Genomic DNA, 23,988 nt, shown 5'->3' with positions numbered 1-23,988 from the left:
ACATTGACGAGTACTTGTGAAGCTTTCCCTGCTCTCTGCTGCCCCTTCTACGATGAAAGGAACTCTTGCTACTGTACTGAAAAGGTAACTAAGACTAAGGCACAGCCACTCATCTGAGGTTCAGGTTGTCTGAGGGAACGATGAACTCTCCTCCCTCCTCCTAGAACACCTCTTGGCACTTCTGAACTCACGACAGGTGTCTCAAAAGGCAAGGGGAATGGGACGAGAAAAAGAGAGAGAACACTGCTACTCCACAAAGCCTGTTCCAGCCCGGCACCCTCGAGGGGGATCTGTTTGCACAGTAGGGTCGCCTTTTGGAGGGCTTGCGTTTCTCTATAAAATAAGAAATGCAACAGATGAGTACAGCCACCCAGGTGCACTTAACACAGAACATTCATTATAAGAGAGTTATGTTAATCACCTGGTTCTCAAGAGGAGCTGAGATACTCTCTTAGCCTTTGTCTGTAGGTTGCAGGAGAATACAATCCAAGCAATGCTGCCAAAAGGAGTCACTGGTTATGATTGTGTCATCGACAGCCGGGTAAACGAATGGCACCTAGACATGTCGTTTCGTTTGCACAAAACACCCATAAACAAATATTCAGATCTAAAGTCAGTGTCCACACAATATGATGATCAGAGGGGTAACAGGATGGTTCCATGCGCAATGCTCGGTATCAAGTTCACAATATTTGCCTTAATATCAAAGTGCTATGCAAATAGTGTAGAAATAAAACTCTCAGAAGTTGGAAATAACATGACCCTAAGCGCTTTGCTGAATACAAATATGAAATAAGTTCAAACATAAAATGACTCCAAGCGCTAAGCGTAATACAAATATGAAATTATTTCAAGCATAAAATGACCCCAAGCGCTAAGCGCTAAACAAATATGTAAATGCAATAGTCTTGAATCAAAAGTTACTTGTGCCAGATATCAGATGGCCAATTCACATGGCAAATATGCAAAGACGAGCCTTCCGATACCAACAGAAAATGTAAAAGTCACACAGCCTTTCACTTCACACGCAGCCTCAAAGCTCACTGCCCTTAGTTGTCTGGTGCTTGCTGCAGTCCTGTACTGGCGCGTGCTTCTGTCCAATGGTGAAGGATGAAATCCTGCAGCGATGATAGAAGCAGTCTCTAGCTGTAGCGGGAACCAGGAGATTAAGCCAAGCACTGACAGGTGCGAGGCTTGGGCTTTTATAGGCAGTTCAGTGGCAGTTAACCAAACATGGCTAGCCACGCCCATAAACATGCCAGGTGCCTCAGCCACACCCATAAGCATGGCGGGTGCAGATGTCTAATAATGTGACACTATTGCTAGCACCCAAAAACAAGAAGCATTGACAAAACAAGCACTGGCACCAATATACACAATAAAAAGAAACAAACATTGGCAGTGGCAAGAAAAGTTAAAAAACAATCAACTTAGTGGACATAAATTTGTGCAAGCAAGGACCCTTGAGGGTGCCAACATACCAGAGAGGACAGGGAGTTCCTGACAGTAACTCTTTCAGCAGGATTAATCATGTCTCTGTATCTGACCTGCACTAAATTGCAGTCAGCATAAACTTGTAACTTTATCCCAGTCTCGCACAACCAGATAGCTGCGAGTTTTGCTTTGAGCTTTTTGATGCTATTTTCACTTATATCTTTGAAAATTCATAACTCTGGTTCTACCCGTTGGATTTTCGTCGTTTTGGTGACAATTTATACATTACATTTTACTCTATTTTTTCTAAATTGGTGTGGGAATTTCATTGTGTTGTGTTTTCACTTCGTTACTGTGTGACATGCTGCATGAATACTGTACACATTGCCTGTAAGTTAAGCCTGACTGCTGAGTTCCAAGATACTAGGGGTTGAGCACATGTTAATTTGGGGGTTGCTTTTGACTTCACCCTGACAAGAATTGTGGTTACGTTCGAGAAAGGTTTCACCCCTCAACCTGTAACCCAATTTTGTATAGTTGTCAAAAGTCTGGCCTAAACAATCTGCCCTCAGTCCTGAGAGGCATCCTGCCATAACTTAACACCAATGGGAGAATGATGTTTTGAAGGTCCGAAAGGCACTAATCTGTTGAAGTAGGTAATCCATCTGTTGGAATGAGGAGAGTTTGGCATACGAATAGAGAACCTTACTTCAAACATCTAGATTAGATGGGAGGCGTTTCTTCTCAGCAAACTATTCCAGGAGCAAATCTTTCCTTTTTAGGTCGAACCTAGGCAGCACATGCTGTATTCAGTCTATGAGCTTACCGCCCTCTTCCAGCTTTTACAGCCCGCCTCCAACCTTTGATATGGCTTTTGTGAGTGTCTTTCAAAAAAAGTCGTTTGTAAGTGGTATAATGGATCCTACTTGTCCTACCTCGTTCTCAATTTGTAACTCCCATGGAACATTGCAGCAGGATTTGTCCTTCCACTTGTGCCAGTAGCTTTTGTGTTTTTGGAACTTTTTTTTTTTTTAGATTAAGAGCAGCACTTAGCATGGCCCTCGATTCACGGCCGCTGTGCATAAATGTAATTGAGCACTTACCTCATGGCACACACTCCACGGAGACACTATTCGTTTAATTTATGCACACACGTTGCACCATGTTATTTTTATTTATTTAATCTTTTAGGGAAGCTCAGTGCAATGGCCTTTTCACGGCTGCTGTGCTTCCTACATACGCTTTGACAGTCGCCACACCCAGGGCTGTGGCGGAGTTACAGGGCGATCCATAGATGGAAAGATACTCAGGGGTACTCTCTTTGCGCAATGTTATTTTTATTTGAGAAGGCTCAGCATGGGGCCTGCTTTATGGCCCCCATTCTTTCTTTGTTCTTTCGGACCCTTCCGCTACATGCCTCCAGGTCTCCACATTCTGCACCCGGACTTGGGAACGCCCGGGTGTGGTAACAGGATACCGTCTGCACGGGCCGTTTTCTATAGCCGGAAAATAAGTTGCTCGACATTGCCTACATTAACCGTTCCCTGATTTTGCTCCTTGGAGAAATGTATGTTGCACTAAATTCAAAAGGTCATTCTAACATGGTCGCCTCTCGCTACTCTCGGGGGTACATCTTCTAAAAGGTCCAACAGTTTGTTTACGTTTAGCAAAGTACTTCTCGAGTTGGTGCTTTTTTGAACAATTGGCATGTTTTCTTTCTTTGTCCCAGACAACTTGCTTACAACAATAGATGCCACTGCTACACAATTCTGTACGTGGCTCTACAACTGGAGCACTGTAGATTCAGAAGACCTAGCCACCTAAAGACCATAATAATTTCCCTATTTTAATGGTATACGCCCCCTGTCACACTCAACGTTACAGCTTAACGGTGCATAATGTCCGACTCCACATGGGCAGGCAATTTGAATTTTCTTTCTGGCATGCTTTTTATGTGCAAGAAAGATCAGCAGATCTGCGTGTTGAAAGGACAACAAACTGAAAATGCGTGGCTGCAGGAGCCGCAGTGGAGGCAGCCACCCGCAAGGTAAGTACAGAACTACACGTGTTAAATTAGATAGGACTGATGTAATGGGTTTTCCAATGAAGTTTTGTTGCTATCATCGGATCAGATATTTTTAATAGTACCTTAACTGGCATAGTGCAATGACATGACATCCCTGAATTTGACTGGAAGGCAACCGTGCACCACTGCTGACATGAAAGGGTTGTGTGTGATCTCACTGGTATTGCAGCTCATTCTTCTTTCTCTCCCATGTAGCTTCCTACCCGCCCTCCAAATTGCTTCCCCACCTGTGCCCTCCCTGTTTATTCTCAGTCCTGCCAAGTGTCACGCATCCAGCATGACGCCAAGCATGTCAGTGTGGCGTTCCCGCATCACCGCACTGAAATGCAATGTCACGCATTTTGCCCCTGACTGGCACTCTGCTGACAACGCTGAAACTTGCTGCCTATGCCAACCTGGGCCGGGTCGCAGCAGACTTCACTTGCGGCTGGCTGGCTGGTGCAGACTAGATTTTAAAATGAAAGCTGCAATGTAGTGGGTCGCGCCCTCCAGGGGGCTCAGCTGCGCAGGCGGCATATTCAACATTCACAATTAGCTGCTGTTTAGACTCACTCAGCTAGGGCCGGCTGTGGCGGCATCACGTTACGTGCCGTCACGTGACTGTCGATTTTCCAACAGGATGTCACTAGTAGTAAGGCGGCAATTAAATGCGGGCAGTAATGTTTCTTTGGCACACGACTAACCGCCTGTGTGCCACCAGTAGTTTGCTGCCCCATCATCATGTGGGACCACAGGAAGAGCACTCAGCAGAGGTCGGACACCTGTGCAGAGGGAAGATCTCAGAAATCTGAGGGCCTCCACAATGCCGTGCTGAAAGAAGAGATCACCCTCGTCCCATCGCAACTCAGGTCTGACAATTCATGTTGCTTTCTGATTTACAACATTTATAATAATTTAGTTTCAGCAAGCTGCCTGAGCCTGCAAGTCAAGTAGAACTGCGCGCTGGTGCCGCCGCTGGTTGGGCTCAGCTGACCTAACTGACATTGATTAAGCTCAGATAAGACCATGGCTGCGCACTGTCATGAGGCCTCCGTAGTTGCTCCTTGCATAAGTACATTAATCCCCTGAAGGGAGGGCACCTTCCCTGTTGCCATCAGCTGTTTTTACAGCATTCAGCGCTCAGTTTCCTTACTACTTCAGCGACACAGAAAGGCCTGTCTCCTTATGTGCTGGTCACAGTCCAGAAATTAATAAAAACCTGGAGTTCGATGTTCACAGCACATCTAGTTTAGAAGCTCTGTAAGTTTTAGGCCTCGCTCCGAGACGTCATTGATGTTTACTTTTAATCCAACAATGACGAGGATGTTAGAAGAGAACAGGGGCCCTGAATGAACTTTGGCTACCAAAGCACTGGCGAGGAAACATTACAAAAAACAAATTACCATGAAAAATGAAGACGTTTTTATTGTGGGAGTTGCAGCTAATGTAATGTAAGTAGCAATGCACTTGAAAACTGGATCAATTAACACTGAAGTACTAACAAATGCAATGCATTTTTTGTGTATTATCGAAATGACTAAATTTACTCAATGCCTTCAACTTCAAGTACAGAAAGGCATTTCCTTTTCACTTGAGTGCTATGGAGAGACCAGAAAGTCCTGTCAGTATAGGTTAGATTACATTTTTTTAATTGAAATTAAGATCTTTTTGAGTTAAAGGTTAGTGGTTCTTGCAGTGATGTTTTTGTTTATTATTGCCTCTGCAGTTTGTTGCTGAGGTGCATGAACCAACGTACTGGCCAATCACAGATTACAGTGAGCAATGCCAGCACTGCTGCAGAAGTATACTAAAGGAGTGAGAAAGAAAAGATGTAGGAGGAATCGAGGGAGAGTGGAGAGGACAGATCTAGGAAAGAAAGCATGAGAGAAAGAAAAGGAGTCTGAGAAAGGAGAGTGAGGATGGAGGAGTGAGAGAGACAAAGTGTGGGACAAAAGAAAGTAAGAAGGTGAACCCTTAAAAAGAGGAAATCGAGTGGAAAGGAGCCATATAGAAGAAACAGGAAAAGTGGATGGAGGGGAGACAGATGAACAGAGAATACAGAGAGAGAATAAAAGTTAAGGAGAAAAAGCGGGCAGAGAGAACAGTGTGAGAAAGGAGAAGAATGGGTGGAAGCGCATGGAAGGAGAATGCAGAGAAGAGGATGAAAAGCAAACAGTGAGAGAAGTTTGAGAAAGGAAGAGTGGATGAAAGAGCAAGGGAAGAGAGCGCAAGTCAGAGAATGGGATGAGGGAAATTGGACAGAAAGAGTGGGGAGAAGTAGACCAGCTTCAGTGCATCCAGCTGGTTCCGGTTAGCAAGTTTGCTTATCTCTGAAGGTGGCATTTATTTCCATTACCTGAACTTGCCCTCTGTAAAGAACTGCTCCTTTATCCTGTTACCTAAGTTTGAACCATCACCTTACAATGCTAGAACAGAACTAATGGGCAGATTTCACATATTTAGTGATTGTGTTGGCCTGTAATAGAACAGCACTGTTTTTCTCTTGCCTGCAGTACATTGCACCCCTCTCGTTTTGTCACCATACTCCATAAATTGTTTTAACATTTTAAAAGGGCAGGGGACACAAACTCAAGCGGACTCTCAACACCATTCGTTTTTGCTTCAGAACCACTCTTTCAAAAATTCAGGTATATCTTATTGGAAGAAGGATTTACGGTATTGCCCTTAAATGAGCACATGAAAGATGTTGATCTCTGTTATGGGCATTTCTAGACCATTATATTGCACAAAAAAAGAATCATTTCTGTAATTTATCTCAATGCGGGTGAGATTATGTAGTTGTTCTTCTTGCAATGAAGTCTCACTCATAGTTTGACATATGGCATTGGAATGTCACTCATGAGGACACTGAAAACATTTAAATGTCGCTTATGAGGCGGCGGAAAATTTGGCAGCTATGACTGAGGGCTCTACATTGCAGCAATCACACTGTCTGCACAAAATTGAGTTCAGGCGCATAAGTAAAGTTAGTACAGCTGAGAGCTCTGCATTGCAGTGAGTCGCTGCCTGCAGTACGATTAGGTGTTTTGCAAGCCTTTTTAAAATCTTCTTAGAGTTTCTTGTTGCTCAAATGGGTGTAGTTTCTGTTATTTATGTTTTCCTCGTCTTCATTGCTTGATTATGCTCGCGAGGAAGTGTCACTCATATTCGCTGAATGTCACTCATAATTACACTGAAATTATGAAAGTGTCACACATAAGCAGTCTGAAACCTTGGCAGCTATGTATTCTGGCCCCCGCCCTCCGTGTTACTGCCCCCCTGTTATGCTTCATTCCCCACCTGCACCCTTCGTGTTGCTTCTCCCCACGTGAGTCCTCTGTGTTACTACTTCCTAAAAAAGATGTTTCTGTTATGGTAATCTGTTGGTGTTGAAAGCAGGCTCGGGCCCTTCTGTTAAGGAACAAAAGCGACGGGAGCAGCATGCAAGGAAAGCCCAACGCATTGCACTATGGTGTAGGAAACTACCACATTAAGGGCAGTTCGCAGGTACCCTAGTGCTGACGTGTATGCTAACATGCCACTAACCCCAGGGGTCGAATGGGTGTGCGCGGCGTTCTGGCAGCTGCAACTTACATTTAACCCTCTGTGGTGGCTTCCACCTGCTGGCAGCGCATCTGCTGACGTGATAACGATGTTCATAATTCTAACTGGAATGCTTTCCAAAGGAAAGGATTCAGAAAGGAGTCCGTGCAGGAAAAGGTATAGCACTACTTCAGAGCGTCGAAGCGCATTGGCACGTTACAGAATAACCTTCGCCGGCGTCGGTAACCAGTCTGCTGATAAGCACCTCGTGGCAAATATTAAAGCAACGCTACTACATTGTGCAAGATCTCAGATATAGCTTTGGAGAGTACGTCACCTTGGCATTGACATATAAGTCTAAACACCTTCAATATTGGCAACTGTTTACATATATTTTAAATTAATGGCTGCCCAGGAAAAAACGGGCCTCATTAAAAGCTTATATAAGTGATAGAGACAACGGAAAAACAGCACGCCAAGCCAACTTGCCTTGGAATACTAAAGTCCCGCCCACGTGGCGGTACACTTAGTGCATAGCGCTATGATGTTACCACCTCGGTCCCTCTTACCGTATTAGGAGTCAGGCTTGCCGCAGTGTTCGGCGCTCGAACATGGCCTTTGGTCAGGCCCTCCAGACAGCCTAATGGCTACCTGCAGCTCTGTAGATCATCAAGGGCAGAGAGTTCAGCGAGCCCTCAACAGACAAACACCTAGGTGCGGTCAGGGCTGGCTTAGTGTGAGAAAAAATTGCAGTCTCAAAACTCACACGTCTACAAATACCCTGCCATACATGCATTAAAAATGTACATGACAAAGCTGGTGTGGCTAGTTCAGAATTATAGCGAAAAATAAATGCAGTCTCTGCACGCATACATTTAAAATAACCACCTCTTCTTTTTTATTAAGAAAATAAAAACACCTAGGTTTGTTAGGATCTGATTGGTATGATAAAAGAATGCAGTCTCCCACTCACAAGTGCCTAGTAGAAAAATACTTTGGTGAGTTCAGGTCTGGCTTGCAGGAAGATCCGAGGTGGGCACAGTTCAGAAGCTCTGATTCTTCGCCATAACTTTAAAAAAAATCCAAACACACACTCTTCTCCTCTTCTTTCGGTGTCTTCTGCATACACAAACACAACCTCTTTATGCATCTATAACCTTCTCGCCTCTTCTTTATCTCTTTCTCACACTCTCTTTCTCCTAATCTATCTATCCCTCTCAATCTTGCTTTCTAGCTATCCAGGCTGATGACGGCTGATAGCCAGAAACCGGTCCTTGGAAGCTTGATTCCGGTCCAGGAAAGACATGGCTTGGCAGTTTGGGCTGGACTGTTCCCATGAGGCACAGGGTCAAGGCTGTTTTGCATATGGCCATGTCTGACCTGGGGTGGTGTGGAGTGCAAAAAAACAATGGATTTAGGCCCAGATCTCTGTACTGGGGTGAATGAATGACATTGTTCTGCATTCTGTACATCAATTGTTGTTTCTGCATCTTGCTTTCTATTTTATACAGCTCTCACCCCTTTCTCTTCATCATACGACATAATTCCACTACACAAATACTCTACAGACCACACAATTCCACCCCACACAATTCCACAACTAAGAATTCCAATGTAAACCACATCATTCCACTACAAACAACATGCATCCACTCAACTACAAACAAAAATAATTAGTAAAAAAACAATATCATTTACAATGCCAGTAGCTCCAACTTTCACAAATGTGAGACCAATAGCATTGGAAATGCTTGTTTAATGTGGCACTATCTGGTGGGTAGCACGACTGCTCACTTCATCGCTATATAAATAAGCATAGTGTATGAGTACACGTGGGTTCTCACTGCTTTTGATACTTAAAAATTGAGTGATTTATTTTACATTATATTGCTTAGGATGATATTACACAGCCACACTAAAACACCACACAAAGTTGGAAAATCGTTTCATCAAAGACAGATTGGAGTATGGTATTTTGTTGGAAGGGGCGAAGATTAACAGTTGCTTATTTACATCCCACCAAGATGGCTAACTGTGTCAACTGAGCCCTAGCAAGGCACCAGCCTTCCCAGGGCCCAACCATCCTGGCCCAAAATGGTTCCTTACCATAACAACACATTTAAAAATAGGAAATTAGAAGAAGATCATTTTAACCCAAGGAATAAAGGATGTGATGCTTTATTAAAAAAGGTCCACTTGCGAGGGAGTGGCTGGATGGCTGGCGAAGTGTAGGAGAAACAGGACAGAGATTGGAAAGAACGATGAGCATTGATGTACACTGTCAACAGTTATGCCACGCATGAGCGTGATGGCCTTCGGGGAGCGGGATCCCCAGAATATCCATGTGTGACCCACACTCGGTCCCACCTCCTGGATAGCTCTATGGAGACTCCCACGGGCCTACATCATCTGAGGTGGGCCAATAGGGGGATGAGCCTGCTGTGGACCGTCTGATATGTGGTGGGCGAGGTGGACCCCCCCAGCTGGCTGTGATGGAGATGCACTGACCTATTGCCCGAGAGGTCGCTCTCTGGGACAGTGATGAGTATATTCTAGTGTACCTAAGCGAGTTCCTGTGGCTTAGAATTTTCCATATGTCTAGCAGGATGGGAGGGATGGGTTGAGTCAACGGTTTCCTTTATTGCAGGGGTGGGAGTGCGACGGGCACTCTGCACTGTTGGGGAAACGAATCACACACTTCACTTATGCAGGGAGGCAGGGAGAGGGGTGGGGGGAGTTCTGGGTGGGAGGGATGGTTGGTCAGTTGGTTATTTTTGTTTTATACAGCAAGGCAATGTACAGTTATTGTTTCAATTGAGGCTCGAACTAGATGCACCCATGTTTTATGGTTACGAACAGCATTCCCAGGCAGGTGTCCCCTTTTCAATGCCTGTTGATGTCCACCTACTGAAACTTTGGATATTGGGCGGTATGCCTACCCATGAGGTACAGTGCCACCACAGTTTCGACAAAATGGGGACCACACCACTGATAGGCATGGATCGCCAACTACCTCTACCCATGGGTTCCCAAAAATTATCTTGGGTTCCTGATGTGGAATGTGAATGGACTAGGGGATAAACTAAAGCGGGGCATAGTCCTTCAATACCTAAAGAGACAGGCTCCAGATTTCACCCTCATGCAAGAAACCCACCTAATTGGCAACACATGTAAGGCCCTCAGTAGATGGGGGTACCAACTAATCGCACATTCGGGTTTCACGTCCGGTTCCAACTGGGCGGAGTGCTCCGATGTAGGAACTGCCCCTATATGGTGAAGAACAAATGTGCAGATGAACACAGCAGGTTTGTGGCGGTGTCTGGCTCCTGGGACACTTAACATTTTCTCAGTATATGTCCCCCCTCGTTGCAGCAGTCCACCTTGCGAGACCTTAGTAAATTTGTCCTCGATCTTCCAATCAGCACACTGGTTATCGGGGGAGACTTATATCTTGTGGCGGACAGTCTGATTGATCGTCCCCCCCCCAAATAGTGATCCTGTTTCAGGGTCCAAACTAGCTACCTTTTTATAGGCCCTTGGCCTGGTTGATGTCTGCCGACATTTTTACCCCACCACTTCACAATTTACGTTTCACTCTGGTGCCCACAATAATGAATCGACTATATGCTCACACACACGCATGACCTTCCAGAATTTAGCGAGGCGCGCTGCCTGACTCAAGGCATTTCGGACCATTCCCCTATTTCACAAAAAAACTGTTGGATCCCAAAACTAGTTATACTACTCTAACTATAAACCCATGGGCTCTTAAGATACCCCATGTCAGAGCGGCACTGATTTAGGACACCGAGTTGTATTTCAAAGAAAATGTCGGCTCGGTTGACTCAGCCCAAATCCTCTAGGGTGCCTTTGGGGCTGTTGTGAAGGGAAGAGCCCTCACCCTCATGACGGGTCCTAAACAAGAACTGACGAAGCGTATAGACCAACTAGAGTTGGATATTCTCCAGGGCAAAGCTGCACTGCCTCAGTCCCACGATACGACTGCACAGCAGCTACTGGCGGCCAAAGCACTGGATTACAAACAACTTCTTACAGAAGCGGCAAAGGCTAAAAAAAAAATCTATCTAGCACTAGGTTCGTGAGCACGGGGAGTGGACGGGCAAGCTTCTGGCCTGGCTAGAAAAAAGTGAGCAGGCATCGAGGTGGGTGCATCAGATAAATGGGCCCAATGGGGAAGAAATCACCAATCCTCAACAGATATCAGAAACATTTGACACTTATTTCGACTTCGTGTATACCTATACTGCAACGATCTCAGATTCTGAAGCACATGAGTCTCTCTTAAACATCAGGATCCCCTCTCTGTCGCCTGAAGACAGGGATTCTCTGGAAGGAGATCCCCCTGATGAAGAAATCCAATTGGCCATTAGGGATATCCTCTCGGGCAAGGCTTTGGGACCCAACGGTATCCCAATTGAGTTTTTTAAATCGACAGCCTCTAAACTATTTCCCCATCTATGCCAAATGTATTTAGAGAGTTATGAGGAAGGGATTTTACCAGAGGACTTGCCACAATAGTGGTCATCCACAAGCCGGGTAAGCTACCAGCTGATTGTAAGGCATATTTACCTATTTCTCTTCCACTACAGAGGCTAAAATACTTGCAAAATTACTGGCCAACAGACTTCTCCCCCTGCTCACTGGACTGGCACTTTTTAAAACAGTCATTGGAAAAGTAAATAGTTGTGGCTTGTATATTGTATTTAAAACCTGACCTACATGCTTGCCAATGTGTGTATTATGGGGATAGGTGGCTGGATGAAAAGCAGCCACCAGGTGCACCGAAAAGCAGCAGCATGCTGATGACCGGGGTAAAAGGACTTGCTGGCATGCTGCTGCAGAATATGCCATAATCCAATAGTTGGGTAAGCTCGGATGATCGGATCCTGAGAAGCAACAGTGAGTATTGTGCTTTTTGTTGCGCGTCTCGCAAAACTTCAGTACGACGTACTGAGGTCAGGGTTTCATGATCTGAAAAGGGACATGCCAGTGTGGAGACTATCATTGAGCCAGGCTCACATTCAAGTCCTGATAACATATGTAATTAAATGGTTATGATGGTGAGAAAAAAATTGATGCACGTTTACAATGAGAGAAAGAAAGTTTTTGGTGTGCCAAAATGTGATACTTTTGAGACATAAAATAGTCATTCCTGTATTACAATGCAAGCACTGTACATGAGATGGAATGATGCATAAAACAGACAATAACACAAGGTAGGAGAAAAAAAGACTCCTCTGGGCGGTGTCCAAGCCTTCTCTGCATATTTTTAAGACTTGGGCCCTGATTTAGATAGCCCGTCCAGCAAGATGTAAATGAGGGCTTTGGGCTGATATTAGCACTGTGTATGGAAGAGAAAATATTGCCACTCCCTCCGTTTGCTTCTTCATACTCATTCAGCCCTGACCTTCACTGTTTAACAATACTCAAATAGCCGAGGCGATGGCCAATGCAGCAGCAGCCGTTGGCCTATCTTGGCAAGCTTCAAGCCAGGATCCTGGGCAGGCCGCTTTCCTAAGCTGTGACAAATGATGGACAGATCTGGATCTCTATCACACGGGATTGGTGGCATGCTATCCTCAGCAGCAAACATATAGGTAGCCTGTACTAAATTCTGAGTCCAGATGAGGCCAGCTTGTACTGTAAGGAATACTCTGGCTTTCTGTTCTGTCTGTAGACTGCATTGTAATTGTTAAATCTCCTGTGTTTATTATTGCTTCTTGCTACAAAAAACAGCAATGTCACATTGACATTACAGCCAGCGATGCTCTGGAAGAGCAAGCAGCGCACCACATATTAACACGTTAGTACCTGCTTCAATCCGTATTGAGTCACAGAGCAGGAAGGCAGCAGGAATGAATGAAAGGGTTTTCATCACTAAAGGCAAAGTAAAATCTTATCTGCCCGAGTGCTGGCACAATACTGATCAAACGGTGACTTTGTGGAGTGGGTCTTTTGTACTTATTTGGCATCACCACTCTCTGCCACCTAAAGGCTGTTGCCTCACCTTGCCTTGAACACACTCTGCCTGCAGGTTTCGCAGGAAGGCTAGATTAGCTTTGACCCAGCTTCTACCTTTTTATCCCTGGGTGGGGTAGGGTTAGTGAGGTTTCATGAACTCAGCTCCCTCTGAAAAGTTGGGAAATGGTGGTGTTGGTTACTGTGGTACAGTGATGTGTGGATTCTGACTTGGCCTTGGGATGGAGCATATCATATCTGATTTTCATTCACGGAGGCACCTCATCTGGCAATCAAGATCCCCACAAAGGTAAGCTCTACTGTCTGAATCCTCGGAGTAGAACAACACACTGGACAGTAAACGCTGTCTGGTGCAATACCTAAAGGGTAAAAATGAAGAAAGGTCTTTCAGAAGCAGTCTGTAATCAACCCAGGAGCCAATCAAATACTGCCCCAAGTTTCAGCCAATGCAGTGCACAATTGTGCTCTACAGTATTAAAGTATATGGAGTGTGGAGAGGTGTGGCTCACTGGTTAGAGGCGGCAGACCTGTAAGCAGAGAACGGCCCGGGACCAGGGTTCAATTCCTGACGCGGCAGGGTCTTGGACCAGGGTCAACGGACTTGATAATTCTCGCCTCAGTGCCTACTCTAACCAGGGAACACACTCGGTAACTCTTGGCATTAAGCTTGCCTAATCTCTACAACGGCCCCCCACAGACGCCGGGGATGCCTGGTTTCACCCTGGAGATACCTAGAAAGGGACCATCTCACAGGGAAAACCAGGACTGGTTCCCCAGCGGTCTACAGCGCCAGGACACTCGGGTAGAGTAACAGTGCGCTTTACAAGTATCCCACATTTACATTTACATTTAACTGGTGCAGGTTTATAGAATTAGTTGGTTCCAGAATGTTTCTAAAAGCCCTTTCTTCATTTTCACCCTGTCCTGAGTAGCCCCAGGTCAAACCGTCAACATCATCCAAGGGATTGTCCTTAACAAGAATTAACACAAGGAACAATATTTGGATAGAAAGAACTACATATTTCTGAGAAACTGGTTACATCATGGTTCATTTATCACGTGCACTTATGAGAACTTCGCTATCTGCACTTTTTTACAAAGTATATCTGATAGAGACGTATAGCCACAGATTGCTTACCGTAGAATTATTTCTAGGTGTCAGACTAGATCTGGAAATTTGTTGACGAGCAGTACACCTGCTTGTTGATGGGTGCCGCCAATTGGCTCCACATAGCGTCTTAGGCATTGTCTATTCCAGATGTGATATGTGCGGTGCCTATATTGGTGCCACCCCAGCATGCTGAAATCCGTTCTTTTCTTTCTGCACCAGTCAGTGCACATGCAGAGAGAATTACCCCTTCAGTGAGTTTTTGACTGGGCTTTTTTCAAGAGTTTTTTTAGAGTATTCTGGTGTGGCAAGAATGTAATCTAGGAAGCCCAGCTTCAAGTCCTATGGTGCCATTAACATCTGGCCAGAGGGTCAGTGAGTTTCAGGCTTTGTCATCCAAGCCTCCACACCTGAAGATCTACCCAGACAACTTGGTTCTACAGAATAGAGCTTTCTTTCTACTGAACGTCATCACTTCCTTTCATGTAGGCCAGTCCATCACTATGCCTACTTTTTGCACTCTGTCACATCCATCTAAGGAAGAAGAGAAACCTCACCGACTGGACCCAAAGAGAACATTGTCATTCAACCTTGACCGCACAAAAGAGTTCTGGGTGGGTGACCAACTCTTCGTGGGGTATGTTGAAGTGAAGAAGGGAAACGCTGTGCAGAAAAGGACCATCTCCCAATGAACTGTGCTCTGCAATAAAATTTGCTACGCATTGGCCAGGAATCAACCCCCTGAGGGTTTGCGCACTCATTTCACCAGAAGTAAGGCTACTACCACTGCATTAGTACGTAAAGTACCTGTCCTGGGCATTTGCCACCAGCAATGTGGGCTTCTCCGCACATGTTCTCAAAACACTACTGCCTAGACAATCGGGTCCATCGAGACTGGCACTTTGCTCGTTTGGTCCTGTAGGACTTTTTGGTATGAAATTGTTTCGCAGACCCACATCTGAGGAGGTATTGCTTGGGTATCTATTCTGAGGTAAGGAGTCGGCAGCTAAAAGTCTCTATTAGATGAATTCATTACTTACCTTCTATAATGCCTTATCTGGTAGAGACTCTATCTAGCTGCAGATTCCTAACTGACCGACCCATCCTCCCCTACTGTGCGAACTGATTTTTCGGGACGTTCCATGAACTAGGCCTTTTCCCATTTCAGGGCCTTCGTTTTCCACCCCAGTTGTCAGTGTTCTTTGTGGCTCTGTGCTTCTGGTGTGGAAAGCCGCATAAAAGAAACTGACGTCAGTGCGCCAGAGTGACATCTATATAAGCACTGCGCACTTCAAATCCAGCGCGGATGGTGCCATGCAGAGCATATCGATGCCACCTACTGGCATGCAGCTGTACTGCTCATGAAAACATTTATGGATGCTGCCTGGGGAGAATTCTAAGGTAAGGAATCTGCGGCTAGATAGAGTCTCCCTCAAATAAGGCATTACTAAAGGTAAGTGACTTGTTCGTTAATACCAAATTTTATAATAAAAATAAGACTTTTTTGCATTTAGAAAGGCATTGTATGCTTTCTTTTAAAGTATATGTTGATCATTTGACTGAAATAGGACGCACTGTACCTTATTTCTAATTCTTGGAGGTCCATGTGCAAGCGGGCCATCTGCCATTGCCTGGCCGCCTTCCCATTGTATGGTGTTAGCTTGGCAGGGCGTGTTCAGAAAACTCAGAAAAATGTATGACTGTCTGTTGATGTGCTCCAGGCCATGAGTTTTCATCCCTGCAAGGCCAACTGAGTCTGTCATCCTTCCGAGTCATGACGTTTCGTATTGTTGCGCTCTTAATTAGGTGGCTGTGACACCTTTTATTTCTAGTGTTTAGGAACTGGACCACTGCAGTGTTAAGCGCTACCTAAAAGAAAGTCATTGTTATTCAAGAGCAATGTGACCAATCTCTTTGTGCCCCAACATAAGCTTACTTCGACCCCTGATATATTATGCTGCAAATAGTGGCTACAATACTTTGTCCGAGTGCACTATTTCTAAATGTAGTACCATTCCATATACTAAACATAATCAAGGAATCGAATCATTCTATTCTAGTGTTGTTGGAGAACGTCGGAGAAGAACTAGACCCCATCCTTGAGCCTCTGCTGCTCAAGCAAACATTCAAACAAGGGGGCAGCCTTTGCATCCGTCTTGGAGATTCAACCATCGAATACGCTCCTGACTTCCGCTTCTACATCACAACCAAGCTGAGAAACCCTCACTACCTTCCCGAGACATCTGTAAAGGTTAGTCCTGTCAGACGAATGTGCGTTTTATCCTCTTTTTTTCCCTCCATTAGCATTTCTGCATCCGCCAGGGAAATAGTGGTCGACAAAAACAATTAGACGGAAGGGTAATTATGCCCAGTGCAGATGTGACTTGACTTGCATTTATGATGTTCCCTGAAGGCCTCCTCGTCTGTAAACACTGATGTTTTGTCATTTCTAGTTACTGTTATTGCCCACAGTGCAGTCGTTTTCTCTTTGAGGACTCTCGTCTCGTCGTTTGACTTTTCACCTGGTGAAACGCCTTGGGTTTTCTAATCTGATAGTCTTCATTCTGTGTCAGATCGTGGGGCTCCCCCGTGTCCCATCAAGCTCCAAAGTGCTAATTGAGTTCTTCTGCTTGCTGCTTGTCAGGAGGCAGAAGTTCATTTTCTCTGCTTATAATTAGGAAGGGGCTCGTTTCTGCTCCAGTCAGTTCCTTGAGGGACAACATTACTTTTAAGTACCTCTGGCACTTTTCGGAAGCAGTTGACAGCAGTACAAGCACTTGCATCTGATTGAACCAAAACACTGTACATTGCAGCACAAAGCAGAATATCCTCACTAGAGGAAGCAGGCGGAAATATGTAGAGTTAAAGCCAAAATAGCGACAGAGAGAAAATGCAAGCATCGCATCCCAAGGAAAAAGTTTGTAGTTTGCAGAAAGGAAGAGAAAAATGCGTTAAATATTCTCTCAACAGAAAGAATAAAATGACCCTTTGTGTTTCGTCACAATAATTGAACAAATCTCCGATTCTATGAACGTGACCTTTGATTGTCATAGGGTAATATAAAAATGCATTAAACACAAGGACACCCTTTCATTCATGTTAACAGCCACATGTCTTATGGTGATGAGAGTGGAGGAGTCATAAGTAGGAAGAGATTCAAAACCATTTTGCAATTTCAATTACTTATTTAATCACAAAAGGATGGGTCATTCTGCAGAATGTAAATTTGTCGACTAGCATTAAGGGCTAGTCAACTTTCAAGGGTGGTTTTCAATGCTAGATCATGCAACACACATGCACAATAAAGTGGCCTTTCTGAAATCTCTAGTTTTGCTGATGCTTTCAGAAGAATTGATAAAAGTCAGAGTTCATTGTAACTTGTTACATGAATTTTCTAATGACAAAATGTCCAAACTGTAATATTCAAATGCATCCGCCCTTGGTGAGGTATGTCTGATAAAGAACCCCACTGCCATCATTGTCAATTGTTTAACTAAGCACAATAGATGGGCTTTTGTTGGGTCTAACAAATGACCATCAATGTACGTTGCTGTTGTCAGTGGCAGGCCGGGTGACCCTACTGAAAATGGTTCTCCTTCTGCGCCTCTTACATTGTTTTGCCAATCTACCTCTGTATATCCCACTTCATTTTTTCAGGATTTCAAGCCAGAGAATTTATCTGGAAGTAAACGCCCTGCAGGGTGGTGCTGACAAAACTCTAGTCACCCCTGGACCAGGGCGGCCGGGTAGTGCTGCATTTGGAACACAAACACAACCACAACCACAACCACAACCACAACACTACCGGCCTGGACACTGCCCCAGATCCTACACCAGTTTCACCCATGCACTCAGGGGAGGACACCTGAACCTGTTACTGGGAGTGGCGCATACTTGTTATTGCCAAAGCCTCTATCTTACATGATCACTGACCCCTTATGCGCCAGAACTAGCCCTGCTAGGTACACCCTGACATATCACCTCCACCTTAAGGGCGGAACTTGGCACCTGGCATGCAGCTGTCTTACTCACTCTGGGAGATCTTTACTGGGATGGCACCCTCATTCCCTATGAGACAATTATGGATGATGCAGCTCTACTGCCTGGAAAGTTCCTATTATATAACTCACTACTCGTGGCACTGACTTGTAAGTGGGGGGACCTGACTCATGAACCTACGACCTACTTAGTGGTGCAGTACCTTCATGTAATGGGGCCCGGCAGACACCTAGTGCAATGGTTTGCTGAATTGTTATAAATCCACACCATGCCTTCACATACGGCTCAATGCAGCCACTGGGAGGGCGATCTTACTCATCCCTGCACAGACAGGGAGTGGGCTGCTGTACTCTGAAGTCCCACATGTTTGCCGCTCAATGCTACATTTCGCCTTGTACAATTTTATATTGTGCACAGAGTGTACCTCAGCAGTGCCAAAATGAATCGCTATTTCCACCATATAGATGCTGCGTGCCCACTATGCCACCTTGTAGATGCAGCCCTGTTGCATATGTTATGGCCTTGTCCATCTCTCCAACTTTATTGGCAAGGTGTCACAGCTAGGCTGTCGGCCTGCATGGCACGCCCTGCACTGCACAAATGGGAACTATGCATATTGGGTCTTTATCACAGGGACAAAAAGAAAACGGTTACTTGAGCTTTCTTGATGTGGGCTTCTTAACAAGCACCTCATCACTCACAGAAAGATGGCATCTGACCCTCCAACACCTGAGGCATGTGTGCAATCTTTCATGGCGTGGGCGCAGACAGAAAGCGTGGTGCTACACAAAGAGGATGCCCTGAGGTTGCGCAAATACCCTATGGCCACTAACTTGAACACCATACTGATGGAACTCCAGACCAACACACAGGAGAGACACGGGTCCGCTGGATGGCAGATAGGATATGGCCATTGATCATGCTCCACATTAACCATCTGTTTCTCATAGAGATCGACAAACTCCCTGCTCATGCTTCTTCAGGTTTGTTTCACCTTTCATGTTCACCAGTGTATTCAAATGCTTTTTGCTTATGTGTGCTGGGTGCGGAAGATGTCAAAGGGTTCCAATGTTGTGATTTCCTTCTGTTACAGTTGTTCCGCATAACGGAATCATTTCCCCTTGATACTAGCGGCGTATGCAGCTGATCCCTCATTGGATCCTTGGGAATCATCGTAATACTTATTCTCTAAAGCTAGCAGATTTAAGTGTGTTAATCACGTGTAGCCTGACACTTCCTGTTCATCAAGTTAACATACCTTCTGCAACTATTAGACACTGTACTCACAAGACTCGACTTATTAGTACTATGTTACATACAGGTTGTCACTGTGATTGAAATTGCTGTTTACTCACCCACTTGCGATGTAAAACATGTGCATCAAATCGATAAAAAACGATTCAAACAAGAAAACACAAATGCCCATCACTGTTTTGGCACCTGCACAGGGACCCTGCATTACAGCCTCTCAACTCAAAGCCAGTATTCAGAAAGTCCAGGTTAATGCTGTCAATTACTTGATGATGACACCTCTTCAGTCAGACCTTCTGAAAGATGATGGTGGCTGTTTCATATGCAGAATCTTTTCCAAGTTAAACTATTTGTGACACATCATACAGGAAGGGCTTCTATTTTATTTCAATGGTCTACCATTAGGGAATGTGAGAGATCCTTCATTTATCTGCTGGTGTTTTCATGTGATGTAAATGTTCTCTTCCTTTACGGTCATACCCTAAACTGTCCAAAACTGATTAAAGTGACCATTCTACTGCAGATTATGCCGCATGTTAATACAACTTGTGGCGCCCTCAATTGCACATTTTGAGTCTTTCAAATTAGAGATAAACTCGACGTTGACTCTGATGAGAAAGCAGTTGGTCACTATGACATGTAACCCATAATGTGCATTTTCCATGACTCACATCCGGGCTGCACGGCTGCAGATGACAATGAGTGAGCCGTCAAGACACATAACAAATATTGATTTTGGCTTTGTGGTTTCCATTGAAAGGGGTATGGCTACCTCTACTGTAATGAGGCTTCATTCTAAGATATTGGATTTGTTCTTAGAAGGGTAAAAAAAATTATTGATAAGGTGGACTATATTTAATTGTAAATAGCCCAGAAAAACGGTAGGATCTGTAGGGCTTTCAGCTAGAGGCAAGGATTAATGTATTTTGCACTCGAAAGCCATTATAACTGTTTCCTCTTCCCCAGCAAAGGCGTACATTGTGAGACGTTAATCCTTTGTGAGGCAGTGTGGTACACACGTCTACAGTGGTAGCTATAGTGCACTTGCTGATTGGAAGTGCTTATGCCAGTAGGTGAAATGCTCGCCGAGTTCTGTGGGAATGGGAAAAACTCATTTTGGAACTGGGATTCCTGCAGACAGTGGGAAAATCCTGCAGTTTTTTCATGTTTCCTGTCAAACTTCCCTCCAGCGTGAAACCCTCGGACAGAAGCACACATTTAGAGGTGGTTTCCTAAGTGGTAATCATCATAGAATAAAAACAAGTCATCGAAGAGGTGCTGCAGGAAAAACTGGGCAAATGGCTCCCAAAGGATGGTTGCCAAAAAGAGAGGATGGAGAAGCGGCTCATAGTAAGTGACCCCTTAACATTACAACATCAAAGCCCTCACCTAACGAAGGAGTCAGTTTACTGTAATAGTTACTGACATTTCTCTGAGAAAGGTGTTCCCACCAGAACAGAAGGTTTAGCAACTAAAATAATTTGATTATTTGTATTGTACTTTATTGTACTGCGGTATTTATATGGCTCTTGTCTATATGGGTAGCATGCTACACCGTGTAGGATGTGTGGTTGGAAGGATGTTATCTTTGTTTTGATCCTATTGATGGATAAGGAAGTGAATGAGGTAGGCGTGCAGTTTGTTTTTCTGTAAGCTGCCAGCTTTAAGCAGCTCCACAAGCTTCTTTATGGCATTTCTAATGTTCATAGTCCACCGAACTGGTTACTGCAATAGGTTGTAGCATTGACATGATTGTTTAAACAGGTTCATTTTAAGGGTCATGCAGCTATAATTAGAAAACGTTTTTTGATGCAGGTTATTTACAGGTTAATCTCTTTGTGACTCACCAGAATGTGAAGTGCCCGTTGTGCTGTGTAAAGTTTCTGAGTAGGGGTGCTTTGTAAGATGTGCTTTTTGGACCTCTGAAATTAGGATCTGGTTAATGCCTTTCGCCTTTTGAGATCTTTCCAGTGAACTTGAACAGATCGAGAAAGTTTCAGACAAGCATATTTTGGTGCCTTCAAATTTGCCTAGAAATATCCTGTGTAAAAGTATCAGGCTTCTCATGAAGAGGAGGTTGGGCATCTGCCTGTCTCCTCCATTGATCTGATTATCGGAAGAGGCAGGTTGTGGCAAACAGAGCCAGACAAGCTGCTATCACAGTTTCACATTCTGAGAGCCTGCGATTTGTTGCCCATTACTTCTCTATTGAAGTGCATGGTGTGACAGAGGACATGAGCTGCAAGAGAAACATATAGCTGTGCTAAGTGTGGAGGTGTGTCTCTGTGGATGAAACAATGAGAGATCTATGGATGCTCTAACTACTTCATTGTCTGAAGTTCTGGAGCAGTCTTTGCTGTCTGTCAGGTAAGCTTTCCTGTGAGAAATTAAAAGTCTCACCAATCAACTCTTTAAGAAAGCCTTTTGGTGCATTTCAGTTGGGATCCTTAATGTTACCTGCTATTGCAATTTTAGGAAACTGGTTTACCTTGGGCCTTACACGACTGCTCAGAGAGTCCACAACATGGTATTGACACTGTAAATGGCTCCATCTTTTGATACCCGTACGATGGGGACAGCAAGTGCCTTGTCCTTGAAACGGACTTTCTGATTACACTAATTGCAACCAAGATGCTGACTTAGTTACAGTAGAGTAGTTGTGAGTAGATTTCCATTTTCCCTTCAAGTTTTTAGGTCACAGAGTCTTTTACTTGAAGATGGCTTCTTTGTGAACAGGTCCGCTGTTCTTGGGAGATCTTGATTTTGTTGGAGGCAAGCAGTCCTCACAAAGCTTTGGAGGTTGCTGGGCTGCATGACGGGGCATTTTTTGGTGTAGGAATGTCGAAAACTGCACACAGGCTGGTAGGGCTGGGGCCAAGTCAGTTGTTCTCTGCAGTCTTATCTGCTGGTGCGATTCGGTGGTGTCCAGCTCTTAGGTCGTCAGGACTGAGGTTCAGGGTTTAGGGATGCCACCCAAATAATAGATTTAGGGGCGTTACAAGGAAGTTATAGGTAGTGGCTAATGGGCCCCTTACCTGGGATGTCTGCATCCTCTATTATGCCCACCTCCTATGGGAGAGGGACTTAGACCTAGCCCTGATTGGATAAGTACCACCATATTCAGGATGGTGGACACTTAAAAGTGTATTTCACCTCACCTCCTGTACCTGAGTGTTGGAGTTGGCAGACGGGGGCACACCTCCTATTCTTTCTGATTTTTCCCATCTGTCCTCCCACCAAAAAGGGGGTGAGGGCAGGAAGAGGGCCTGCTCCCTCTAACAGGAGAGGTTGGGGTCGCATTACAAAGGCAGGAAGGCCATTGAAGCACCCCACCACAGATGGCTCTTCCTAACCAGGAGGAGGTGTGAGCATCATCACTCAGGAAAAGCCTTGTTCTTGACCTCAGAGCTCGCAGGTACTCTCCCCATGAGGTAAGAACACTGTCTGATGGTTGCAGGCTGGTTTAGGCCAGTCGGTGACCACACTTAGAATTGGTAGGTTTCAGGGGACCTCTCTAAAGGGTCCTCTGTGTGCACTTTTTAAAATTAGATCTGACATGAATGAGTGCAGGTTTATTGTGCAGAGATGTTTGGTAGCAAACATCCCATACTTCAGTGAAGCCATCATGGATCTGGAGAACTCGTAATGACGAGTGCCCGGCCCATGTACTTACTATGGCTTTTCTGGTCACTTACAATATCCAAGAATTTACAAGGATACTGCAGGGGCATATCTGATCATGCTTCACAGGAGATCTAGTGTCCCCTGCCTAAGGGCTAAGGCCTGCTAGAGGGATGTCTTACCTGTATCTCATGTATGTGTGCCATGTTGACTTCTCAGTTTTGGCTGCAGTGGCAGTGTGCATGTGCTTGGTGAGGGGTCCGTTAGGGTGGCACAATTTGTGCTGCAGCCCTTAGGGACCCTCTTTAACTACAAGCCCCCGAGTACCAGGGGTAACATTTACTAGGGACTCTTATGGGAGCTTAAGGAGTGCCAATTGTGGAAACAAAAGGTACAGGCTAGGGAAGGAGTTCTGGCACAGGGTACCTGGTTGGCAGGGACCCTGTGCACTTCCAGTGGCTATTACATAATTTCCAGGCAAAAAATGGGGACCAACCATGTCAAACAAGGCACTTTCCTACTTGACCCCCCCCCCCGAACCCCAAACGAGCGAAGATGAGAGTAACCTTCCCATAGAGAGTCTTCATCATCTAAGTGGAAGAACCTAGAAAGGCCATCTGCATTGGCAGTCTCAGGTCTGTGTTCTATTTCAAAGTCCATTCCCTGTAGTGGTATGGACCACCTTAGCGGTTTGGGATTTTCACCTTTCATTTGCATTAACCATCTGAGAGGCCTGTGGTTGGTTTGAAAAAGCAAGTGACAAGCCAAACCGGTATGGGCTCAACTTCTTCAGGGACCAAACCACAGCAAAGGCTTCAATCTCAATCGTATTCCAATGCTGTTCTCTGGTGAGTAGCTTTCTACTGATGAAAGCCACTGGTTGGTCATTTATTTGGAATAGGACCTCTTCTATTCCATGTCCAGAGGCCTCCATCGGCACAATGAATTGCTTGGCATAGTCTGGAGC

The 23,988-nt window shown here is 44.9% G+C and overlaps 1 protein-coding gene across 1 annotated transcript in view; it reads left to right on the top strand.

Annotated features, from left to right (window-relative positions):
- DNAH7 (dynein axonemal heavy chain 7) overlaps nucleotides 1-23,988 on the top strand; it is a 2,019,015-nt gene that overhangs the window by 1,510,120 nt on the left and 484,907 nt on the right. The window contains exon 48 of the mRNA XM_078680414.1: nucleotides 16,211-16,401. Coding sequence (XP_078536540.1) covers nucleotides 16,211-16,401 — 191 coding nt within the window. The remainder of the gene's footprint in view (nucleotides 1-16,210; nucleotides 16,402-23,988) is intronic.

Source organism: Lissotriton helveticus, chromosome 3_1 (genome assembly GCF_964261635.1).
Source record: "Lissotriton helveticus chromosome 3_1, aLisHel1.1, whole genome shotgun sequence".
Taxonomy (NCBI): Eukaryota; Metazoa; Chordata; class Amphibia; order Caudata; family Salamandridae; genus Lissotriton; species Lissotriton helveticus.
Note: the sequence above shows the minus strand (reverse complement) of the source record. Positions and strands in the feature narration are given on the sequence as shown.